Source organism: Patagioenas fasciata, chromosome 1 (assembly GCF_037038585.1).
Source record: "Patagioenas fasciata isolate bPatFas1 chromosome 1, bPatFas1.hap1, whole genome shotgun sequence".
NCBI lineage: Eukaryota > Metazoa > Chordata > Aves > Columbiformes > Columbidae > Patagioenas > Patagioenas fasciata.
Genome location: NC_092520.1, coordinates 45,294,891 through 45,307,482, shown reverse-complemented (window position 1 = coordinate 45,307,482; position 12,592 = coordinate 45,294,891). Strand labels below are relative to the sequence as shown.

The window sequence follows — 12,592 nt, the reverse complement described above, 5'->3', positions numbered from 1 at the left end:
TTTCTGCTACAAGTAGCAGAACTGAGCCATTTTGCAGTGCATATTTTTTAAAAAGTCTTAACTTGTCTGTAATAGAAAAATGTGAGGTGTATTTCTCTATGCTTCTACATTGGTTTTTCCCACTTCAACTTGAAAAGAAATTGGAAATATACAGGTAAGCTTATCAAAAGAAGATTCTGAAGGAAGCATTTTGTTGTTGTTTTTAATTAAGAAGTCTCCTGAATAAGGTTTGAATCTTATCTTGATTCTGACAGCAAAGTACAAGACTCTAACTGTTCATTTTATTTAATTTACAACAAAAGTGATTAGCTGACTATTAAATAAACATTTACCTTTTCTGTTATTGGAAAGAGAAGTAGCACTGCACAGACAGGTCTTGGTACCATGCTTAGCAGTTCTGGTTCCATACCATAAACATCTACAAATTGCCAGTCAGGATGTATACCTAACTGTTTGAGAAACTGGGAAAGAAAAAAAAAAATAGATAGTATTAAATGAATATGCTCATATACATATCTTTTCAGAAGCATAACAGAGTATTTACAATGTTAAATACATTACAACAACCCATACTTTCCCATATTTAAGGAAAATGAAGGCGAATAAATGAGATTCAAATATTAATAAATAAGGTTGGATAAATCTTAGCACTAAGAAACACACACAAAATTCCCATGGTTTATTTTTTTAAATAGCTTTATGAAAGGGAAGTGAAAACACTCCCAGCACTATTTACTAAAGCATTAAAGGATTTCAGTCATTTAAAAAGTGTTTTGTCACAATATAAAAGAGTACTGAATATTCACTTTAACTAGAAATCATGGGTCAGATCACACATGAATAAACTTATGCTATTATTTGACTCCATGAGTACTTCAGAATACCTGACACCCGTGCTCATGTTGAAGCTGCTGCATTTCAGCAACTCAAAAAAATGTGATCTTTGATGGATGGCCTTTTGAGCAAAGAAACACAAGACGTATTTTAGTAGCTGTACCTTTTAGCATGTTCTTTTAAGTAAAAAATCCTTTCAAACTATGATGGAGTAACATATTTTGGAGTAGACAAAGATTAAGTGCCAGACAATAATCACGAATCTTCAAGTAATCCTCAGTTTCTTCTTTAGAACTTCTGAAAAGCATTTAAGCCAAAAGCTTTCTGATCATTTTTCCTACACTACCGGTTATATGTCACATTGCAAAAAGTAATTTTTGGATTTTTTACATAATATTAAGCCACTTAATAAGGAAAGAGAGACTGTAGTGCCTACTAAGCTTTGACAACCCTTGTCTACAACTGGATCCTCACTTTTTTATCAGATATTCATCTTTTACTCAGATTAGTTATGTACCACAGCAGCTGCAGCATTAGTACCTATCTATGACCTAAACCAATCTGAAATACCTGTATTATCAGTCTGAAAGAACCTAACTGAACTCAGAAACTATTGTTATTATATACACACTGATTATTTGTAATTATATGAAATATCTATTTGTACACTCTGGCAAACGTAAATCCTATTTTGAAACAATACTTCTAAGTGTAAAAGAAATTCATTTTGGAGAAAAACTTCAAGATGTGGGAACCCTGCGTATTTTCCAGAAAGTTAACATTTTACAACTTACTATATTTCTGCTGGAAAAAAACATATTCTATAGGAAAATCCTACCCAGTCACAGGGTGCTCTCAACTTTAAAACAAGGTAAATATGCTGATAAAAACAGTTGTAAATTTAAATGCCTGAAAAAAACATGCAGCAAGTAACATTCCTCCACCCTCTATAATGAAAACAACAACTCCTAAAGAATTTATTTAGCCAGATCTCAACAAAATTCATCTCTGCAGTTCCCAATAGTGTTCCCAAAAGCGATACTGCAGAAGACCAGAGTAATTTCCCGACTACCCTTCCTAGAGGGGAAAGACTGCTTTAAAAGCTTTGTCATACTTCCTGCCCAGTGCTATTTGAAGAAATCTATTTATTGATATGTTTGCAGTAAAGATGTTTAAGAATCACAATAAGATGGTAAGCCTAAATGAAAAGCATAGATGATTCTTCCTTCCATAATCCACCTAGTGAGCACGTTTACATATACACACAATAATTCAGTAAGAGTTACACCATGTTTGAGTAGATTTATACCTACATAGATATAACTGTAAGAAATACCCAAAATGAATATTTTATTAAAACAAAGCATGAGAACATGCGATGAGAAACAAGTGTCTTCATCTAACATAAGGCTTTGCAGAACCTTCCCTTTTGACCAGATTAAAAAACAAGATAGTTTTGAAGTACAATAAGAAAATTCACTCAGAAAGTTGCTTATGTAATACAACAAGGTTTTTTGGTTCTGTATCAACTTTAAGCCTTGCCAAGATTGGGAAGAAGGCCAAATTATTTTGTTCTAATGAAAATGGGGAAAAGAGAAAGTGTTAAGTATTTACTAGCTGATGAAACAGAAGACGGTATCTTTTGAACTCCTATTCTAAACCTCTAGGTTGTGAAGATTACTACTTTGTGAATAACAAAAAAAAAAATTCCAAAGGGGAAGGGAGTGCATGTACCGGTGCATTAAAATATTATTTGTACTTCTAAGTACTTTTCCTATTAAACCAATGACTAATCTTTCTACTATTTTTACTGCTGTTATTCAGAATTGTGAGAAAGGTAAAGCAACTGAAATAATACCATTTATTGTTTTGCAAGGTTACATGAAACAAGGATACAAAAACCCAACAAAACAAAAACACTTACCTAGAAAAAGGCCCCAGAACTAGAAGAGGCAATGCCAGAAAGATCACATTAAGCTACTAGACAAATAAGTCATGTAGGTTCTCCTGTCCTGTTTTACACCACTGGGTAAAACAAACAAACAAACAAACAAACAAACAAAAAACAAAAACACAAACCAAACCAAAACCCAAACAAACCAACCAAATAAAACCAAAAAACCAAAAAACACTCACACACACACAAAAAACCACAACAAAAACAGCCCCCCCTCCCCATGCCACAAATCCCAAATTACTAAAACTCCACAGATACAGTATGTCTTATTAGGTTATTGCACTGCCTAGAAACTTCACAATCTAAGAAATTATAAGTTTTAGTATACAATGAGAGTGATAACTAGAAGTGATGGTCAGCACTACAGAGAACAGCAAAAGCAAAAAGCATAGGCTTAGTATGACAGGTAGTGATCTTAACACACAAGCAGCTTAAAAAAAATCTTGTAGAATCATTAAAAAAAAATATTAAGGAAAAACGCAAAATAGGCAAATATGATATCTCTGTGTATCAAGAGGGTTTCATTCATGCCTGGAAAAAAAAATTATAGAGATATCCTTCTGAAAATTTAGTGAGTAGATGAAAAAAATTGACAGCATAAGCCCCTATGTAAGAGAGACTGACAGATGGGTAACAGACGAACAATAAATGGCAGGATGGGAAGAACCTTTAAAACAAATATTTGGAGCTTATTTTCAATGTGGGGACATGAAAAGAAAAAAAGGAGTTCAATCAATTACACAGTCACATAAGTAATATTCTGTAACTGTGTTCTGAATGAACAAAGGCAAGGCAAGGCAAGACTGTAATTAGCAAGGTCAGGGAAAAGAAATCATGTAGGAATAAAAACAATTTGCTAGGAACTAGGGAAAGTTCTTTAGAGGGACAAAAATCCATATTAGATGTGACACAGGAAGGTCAGAAAAGAGGTGTTACAAGCAACAGTTTCAATTTTGACAGGTTACCTGAATATCTTAGTAAGAACTAAATGAAACTTGTTCTTTTCCTCCCTCAGTCTTTTTCTAGCTCTTTCCTAGGTCAGACAAAGATGCTGGTACAAAAAATAAATCAGGCACCAAAATGTGAAGCAACCCTGCCCCCACTGACACAAGCATTCCTGTTTAGGGCAGCAGGCAGGTCTGACAATGGCATTCAAAGGGAGGGACCTCTGCTGCTTTGCATTCCAATTATTCCACAATTACCCCAGCAATTTTATTACAGATAGACAGCTACTGGATGGAGCAGTTAGGGAACTTTACACCATATCTGAGGGCTCACTCACTTTCAGCTGTTTACTTACAGCTTATTGATACTACATACTTAGGTTAACATAAAATAGCAGCTCTATATTTATCTAGACCTGCACAAGAGAGATTAGATATTATTTTTTAGTAATTTCTTATCACTTTGCTGACTATTCTTAATTTATATGTCTTCAAGTATTTACCTTGGGGGGAAAAAAAAAATATACCTGGCTATATTAAAAAAATAAAAGATACCTGGCTATATCACAGAAGTCTTATGGGGCTCACGAAAAACAACAGCAGCAACAAAACCCTTCCACATGCCTGTATCTAGTATAATCAGCTTTTTCAGAACTTCATTTTTACTGATTGATGGCATATTTTCAGTTGTCTCTTTTCTTCTTGTATTAAAACACCTTCCTGAAAAACGCTTTGAGGTTTTTCACTACTCCAGCTAAACATTAGACAAGAAGTTACTTTTGAAATTACTTTCCCCCACACACCCTATTTGCGCATCTCATGAATTTCTCCTTTTTCCCCCAGTACTCCAGAAGGCCCTTCTCACTTTATTACCATTTTCAACTAGATAAGGCAGCATGCAGAGAAGATGGAGACAGGCTCATCTCAGACATGCACAGCAGAATGATGAGAAACAATGGACATAGGTTGGAATACTGAAAATTTGAACTTGATAGGGAAAGCTTTTAAAAATAAATTTAAAAACATAATGATCATGGTCAAACATTAGTACAGGCTGCCAAAGAAGCTGTAGAGTCTCCATTCTTTGAGGAATTCAGAACTTGACAAGTCCCTGAGCAACCTGTTTTGAACAGAATATATGGCTGGACTACAGAATTCCAGAGGTGCCTTTCAGCCTACCTGATTCTATGCTAAATCATCACAAACTGTAAATCTGTATGTCTAGATGCTAGTTAACAGCAAAAACATTACAATAAGCACATTAAGGCATATTAGCTATGAGATTTTCACTGCTGGTACCACTACTTTAACCTACTGTTAGGCACTGAAAGAAGCACAGAGCAGTTATCTTTAATACATGATCCTGTTCTGAGGCTCACTGACTACCTTTAAGGTTCACAAAAGTTATTTAATTAAAAAAAGTTCATCCTTATCTATTTTTAAAGAGGCTCAGAAGCAGAATGTAAACTCAGTGGACAAAGGCAACCTAGCAACATCTTGATCCAGGCGACTTGAGTAGTTTAAAACAGTACTTCTGCCAACACAGTTACACAGCCAGTAGGAAGATTTGATTTATGGGGCTGATGGAGATGTGGATAGGGTAAGAAAAGGGTGCAATTTATTTTAACAGAAAACTTTCAAAGTAGTTAATGCACAATCTAATTATAGTCTGAAATAGCCACACTCTTTTCCACTTTGTCTTTAAAATTTAGGTGCCATTAAAGTTGCACAGTATGTGCAAATATTTCAAGAATGCCACATTCTAACTACTAAGGCATTATACTCAAGATTCTGAGTTTTCCACATTTTGCTGTGGTACTTATATACAAGTTGGAACAACGAAAACATGAAACTGGCAAAATACACAAACATTTGGAGACACTCGGATGCAAAAGTCAAAGAGCTTTTGTAGCAAGAACCAACTGTTGTAATCCTCTCTTAAATGCAAATGCAAACTAAGACACCAACAGAATCTGCATTTACTGTACTTCTGCTCAGTGGATTAAAGCATCGCTGTATCACAACAAAGCCATAGTTAAGACTTTCTTCTGGAAAAACAAAACATGACTATGGCTTTAGGGAACTGGAAGGACTATGTCTAAATAAACTAAGTAAGACAATTGATATTTTACCACTTTTTCATTAAAGCATAGGAATTTTTGACACTTTGTTAAATTTAAGCTAATCTCTTTCTCTAGCAAGTAGTAAGACCCTGCATAAAATATGTCTGATAGAATTATCACCAAGAAAACAAACAAACACATAAATTGCAAGTATTTTTCTATAAATCCAAAAATAGATGGCTGTATTCAGCCCACTAAGCACCCAGTTCTTAAACTAATCTATATTACAAAAATAAATGCACAATATTTTACTTTCAGTTCTTCATACATCATTTCTAGAGTCATATTACAAAAACCTGTTTGTTTCAAAATTGAAATTCCTTTAGAGAAATAAAGGAACCACCAAAACAATAGTTTATTGTTTGGACATTATAAAGATATATTTCTTAATTCTTTCATTATGACATTTACACAATTAAAATGAAGGGAACATTTTTCAATACGTTTTAGGGAAAGTGTCTTTCAGATCATTCATCAAAATGACTGACATGACAAGACAGTAGCAGCTGTAGAAACTTTAGTTCTATACAGCCAGTCGAATGGCATACCAGAAGTAAACACATGGTTGTAACTCCTATGAGGTACATTATTCTTATTTACCAACTGGTCCTCACAGTGGCCATGATATAGTCTTGCTCAAACAAGAGATGCTCCATTATAATAAATTTACTTGGGAAATTCAAGATTTATTACAAATATCCTCAAGTGCTGTATTTCAGGACCTTACAAAGTTTCAGGAATACAGCCAACTTATTAACACTTTTTTTTTTAAATTTTTTTCATTTTTTTTTTCAAAATTTGCGATGGAGAGAACACTTTCAACTTCATCAAAAATGTGATAAATCTTACACCTCTTATCCTTCTAATAATTTAAGTTTCTTTAGAGTGTCTGAAATAATAGTACTGCCTTCCAGTTATTAACTTACTTACAGAATTTTTTCACTATGAGAACAAACAGCCATTGGAATAATCTCCCCAGGGAAGTGCTGGATTCCACAACATTGGACACTTTCAAGATTCAACTGCACAGGGTTTTGGGCCATCTTGTCTAGACTGTGCTTTTGTCAAGAAAGGTCAGACCAGATGATCCTTGAGGTCCCTTCCAACCTAGTATTCTATGATTCTCCTGATGTTCACAATGAGAGGTATATGTTTTTAACATATCCATCAAGCAGTTTCGAAACTTAACACTCAGCTTGCTCAGGTACTGCTGTACATATCGAACCAGGACATCACATGGGCAGCAACACAAAGCACAGAGAAAGATGAGTTAACCAGCTGACCCAGGCTTCCTCTGAAACCACTGCAGTGAGCAAGAACTTTTGAATGCTCTGAACAGAGCCCCGAGGTGCAGCTACTGAGCCATTGGTTCAAAACAGGACACCACATTATGCTGGGAAAAACACTTACAGACCTGTTTCTATGATACAAACTATTAGTCATAATGGACACAAATCGGATCGATCCACTCTTCCAAATTAGCTGTTCTACATGTTATTTTTACAGTGTCCTAAACCAATTGGATTCTACCAATTCTGCTGGTCCTTTAAGTCACAGGTAGGTGAGGAACAGCATCTTCAGTGCAACAATATAACCTTTCGCGTGAACCACTATCCCTTGTTTTCTACTCTGTAGAAAACACTGCATTCCCTTAAGCGTGTTCCAGACAGTAAGGGTTTCCTTGTTACAATTTTTATTTTATTTTATTGGAACAGAATTAAGAAATTGAGGGAAAAAAGAGCACAATAAGAGGCCAGAAGTGGCAATTACAAATAGAGGAATGAAATATGTTGTTTTCTTCACTCTCAATTTCTAACATACAAAGACAGATCTAACTTAATCTTTAAGCTATTTGTATGAATAATGCTTTAAACCCCAAAATAAGTTGCAATTTTCCCTTTGTAACATATCTACCTATTTAAACTCAACCTGAGGTCTACATAGCTTGAGATATTTTAGAATAGAATCATAGAATGCCCTGAGTTGGAAGGGACCCACAAGGATCATGGAGTTTGTGTTGGGTTTTTTTTTGTTTTGTTTTCTATCCACATGTTAAACTAGAAGAAGCCATTAAACAACTGATCTCACAATGGACATCTACAATCCCTTAATATTTCTCCTGCTTACTCTGTGCTATGCTGTGCCACAGTCTCAATACTTCCCCTTTGCTGGTTCTGTGGAAGGCTTTCTGGGATATTCCCTCTACAGAAAGACACAAACTCAGTCCTCATCTCTCAGTTTCTGAGGCTACACTCATAACAGGCTGTTTTCCAAGCACACACACTACATCTGCTATTTCTACTTTACTTGCAACAGAGGAGTTAAAATTCTACTTCCCCACCTGAAAAAAACAAAAAGTCACTTTAGCTAAGCATTTTCAGGATACCTCTGTTTCTTCACTTTTGACATACTTTTCAACACAGTAGCTCATCTATGAGTACTATCACCCAACACACTTTCAGGAATCTTGGGCCCTGCCTTTTCAATGCCTTTGATCAGTAGGGCCTTCTTTTGGGAAAGTTTGTGTGACAGTGTTGCAGAGTTCATAAAATGTAAAGCTCTTATAGGAATAGTAAAGTTTGTTTCATCAAGATACTTACTTAATCTCTGTATTGGTCCAACACCCTTAAGAAATGTGTTCCATAACCGCAGGAAGACTGACTATATCCAGTTTCTGCCACTTGATCTATGTTTTGTGATCTTTATTGCCCCTGTGACTTTAAAGCCACAGTTGTCAAGGGTGTCTGTGGACTAAAATTAATTTTTTTAGGTAGCTGACTCTCAATAACCTTAATGGCTTCAAAAAACCCAAAAACCACAACAAAAAAAAGGTAGGATCAAAGGCCTGAAAATAATGCTGGAAGGTAACTAAGAACCAGCAAGTAAGCCCTATGTTGCAGCAACAGCCCAAGCCACAGCCAACTCCCAATAGTTTAACTCTGAACTACCTGAAAGCGGCACTTGAGCTTCACAATTAGATGCAGTCAATTACTCTATGCTTATCTGGATATAACGAAGGTATGAGCTGACATAGTAACTTATCTAGGAAGTAAGGACATTTCTTACAACATGTGAGACGAAGAAGATAAGAGAGCTCACGGGGAATCAACAAAGATATCCATCAATACTACTCTGCTGTTTATCTATTGCTAGGGAATCAGTCATGAGTGGCAAGCCAGACTGAAGCAACATGACGAAGAACAATCAGCTTGTGTCTGATCTTTTCTCTCCAAAAATATGCATGCTGTCTGACTTGTTTTTTGGCTTTGGTGGTAGAAGAAATTGAAAACCAGATATACAGCCAAATATCTTCTGGTAAGCAACGGGCAGATAAACTCCATTTTCTTGCTTTCTCTCCCATATTAGTGTGAAAAGTCTCATACGAGATTCAGGAAGAAGAGTCACGTCAAGCCCCTCAGCTAAAGGTCAAAGAAACCATTCCCTGTCATCACTGTACACAACACTGGAGCTTTGTAAATGCTGAATCATCAACTCTTTCTGTATCAGAGGTGAACTAACAATTCATCCTATTAGACTGCAGAAGTGGAGGAGAAAACAAAAAAGAGTATTGTGACAATTCAACTAGCACTGTATGGTACATTTAACTATGCTGTCTCTTAAAAAGATCACTACAGATATGTGGTTGTGGTATTCCGAGAGAGTCGCTGCCACTGGAAATCTTTAAAGCTAAGAAAGAATGTTCCCGTTTCTGAACCTTCAAATAATTCTAACACATATGCACAAAGAGAGATCCTATATATACTAAGCATTTAGAAATTTCTTGACTTGTATTATAACATGAATGCTTTCATGCAGAGAAGAACTTTCAAGATATTTTGCTAGGATTTCACATACCCTATAACTAAGAAATATCAGTTGTTCTCCATTATTGTCAGAATTTCTACCACAAAGACTGAAAGAGTCTCAAATTTGCAACTTACATTTCAAAACGCCAGAGCACACAGTATGGTAAGAACATATTAAAACCAAATAACTTTAGCAAATTTCCTTTTTAGTTACTATTAAAAAAGGGAATAAAATTATTGGCACAATAATAAAAATTGGCTAAGCATTTGTTAAATTGTAACAACAGTTCTGACTACAAACTAATATTTAAGAATTCATACATCTTACAAGTGACTGAAATTTGGAGTTTTTTTAGAGTTCACTACTGCGTCGAGCAATAACATCAATAACCGAAGTAGTATGTTCCCAGGATAGGCTAACACTCAAGTAAAACGAAATACAATTTAAAAAATAGAAAAAAAACAAACAAACAAACAACACAAAACACAGACAAGAAACATATGGGTAGATGTCTGTGCAAAGAGATACACGTATTGAACTACTGCTAGAGTCATACATTACAGCTCTTATGGGCTCAACCACTGTTTTTTGCAATGCTAAAGAATTCTATAATATGTTACAAAGGACAGCACAGAGTACCACAAAAAAGTCTGTCCTTGCAATTAACTCAAGAATTTTTCAAAATGTGTATGCAACTTCATTTGCATCTCAAATCACTATTATTGTTGTTTAAAATAGGATATGAATAACTGGTGACTAACCACTCTGTCATATAGTTTACCAGTGTGCTAATGAGATTAAAAGAACAATGACTAATGATGCAAGGTTTATTCATATTTAACATGGACCTTTTTTTTTTTTTTTTGATAATAATATACATCTCTCAGTCTAGATAATAACAACCACTGCTCACTTAAGACTGGCAAAATCTACTGAATCAGGAAGTCTAACTAGTCTGGCTTTTTCTGTACAGAAATGTTAACAAGAAAATACTGGTAGAGTAAAAGCTCCTATAATCCATGATCATCCACAATTGATAGACATCATCCATCATCAATGCAAAGCCAATGGGTAAGAGAGAGAGGTTTTGAACACACTTAGAATTGTTCATTTAACGTTCTTTTAGGGTTTTCTCCATATAATATAACCATGCAGAGATACAAGATAATTCAGATATTTTGAAAAAGTCACTAGCTTTTCCTCCGCAATTTCTACTTTACAGCTGACACAACTTTACTTGTACCATGATAAACTCATCTCAACATCTGTAAAGTGAGAAGAAGTCACAGAATTAGAAATTTTACTAGCCATTTATTCACATTTATTTTCTTCCAAACTGGAATTTAGTCTCTGAATTTCAAAATTTAAAAAAATATCTAAAATAAGGAAATTATAGCATACACCTGAGAAAAGCTCCCAGGAAATGTTAATTTTAACTCAAGACTGGATTGAAACCTTCTCAAATTGCTTCACAGTTCCAACACTGTAAGAATCATAAAATTATTTGTCCTAGGAAACTGGAAAGGCAAGTACCAAATGACCCAGCATCAAACAATCCTTCATTCTCCTCCAGACTCAGTATATTGCAACACTACAGTCTTCACACACATGAATTCCTAATTTCCAAAATATTTCAACAATATAGTTTTAATCATGTCATCTTACTGCTGGAAGTTTCAGAGTCTTTTGGCTTAAACATCATCCTTAACATTATTAATAGGCCTGCTGGGATCAGCATCTGATCTCCATCTGCTAAAGACACTCAGAATTATCACTGAGAATACGTGCAGGCTTGGAGTATGTGTGATTTCCTTTCTGCTAATTTATCTATCACTTACATTGTTTTATGGACTAGAATAAGGTTCCTTTCTCTAGTGTGGATTCTACTACACTAATGAAAAAGGCAACAACAAATCATGCACATATTATCATTAATAAGCAGCAAGGTGCAAATATGGTAAAATGACACTAATTCTTATGGTCAGCCAAAGAAGAACAAGACTGTGGCACAGTGATGTAAGCAGATCCATATAAGTGCACAAAGCCATCATGTACAGGTCCAGGACCGGCACACATTATATATGAAAATATAAATGTTTTGATCACTAACTAATGAATTAAAACCCACCTTGAAACACAAAAGGTTACATCACATTAACAGCCAGATCACATCCATTTTCTTTTCCTTTACTGTTTTTTCTTTCATATGGTGTCTTTACATGACACTATGTACTCAGAGGTATCAGGAGATTCCAGTAAGGCCCAATATTAGCAGGCTCAGCGCAGACACCCGTAGGGGAGGAAGGAGTTACTCTCGTTGGAGAGGCAGGAGCTTTTACTACATGAAAATGAAATTAAATGGGCCTAGAGCTGTAGAGAGACTAAAGTTTACCTCAAATAAAAGCTGCTTACCTGATTCGTAACCTGAAAAGCAAGCAGAAAACAGAGGGGAGTTAAGACCCTAGTCAGACCCGCAGGCTAAGAGCTCCCCCGCTCCCTGCCCCCACCAGCCATCCCTCAGCCCGCGACGCTGAGCCCGGAGCGGCCCCGAGCCCTCTCCCCTCCGCCATCCTCCCGCCCTCCCGCCACACCCAGCCCCCGAGCCGTGCACTCACGTCGGGGTTGGCCTCCAGAGGCAGCCAGCGATGGGGCTCCATGGCGGTGTTGGTGGGATGGCTGCCGCAATCGGCGCTGGGCTGAACCTCACGGCACTGACAGCGTCTCACGCCGCCTCGCCTCAGACCTGACCCGGGAACGCACCACCGAGCCGCGAGGGGGAACACGGGGGAAAAAAGAACCCAACCCTCCCTCGCTCCCACTCCCCGTCTCCCCGGCTCGGGAGCACCGGGCCGAGGCGCCGCAGAGAGCGATAAACGCCTTCCCATTGGGTGCTCCTGGGCGACGGCAGCCCCATGATTTCCCGCTTC

General features: G+C 36.5%; 1 protein-coding gene across 1 annotated transcript in view; it reads right to left on the bottom strand.

Moving 5' to 3' along the window:
* The window catches only part of UCHL3 (ubiquitin C-terminal hydrolase L3), a 40,902-nt gene extending 28,310 nt beyond the window's left edge, over positions 1–12,592 (bottom strand). The window contains exons 1-3 of the mRNA XM_065830551.2: positions 12,281–12,592; positions 12,078–12,089; positions 333–461 (exon numbers count right to left, since the gene is read on the bottom strand). Coding sequence (XP_065686623.2) covers positions 333–461; positions 12,078–12,089; positions 12,281–12,550 — 411 coding nt within the window. The 5' untranslated portion in view covers positions 12,551–12,592. The remainder of the gene's footprint in view (positions 1–332; positions 462–12,077; positions 12,090–12,280) is intronic.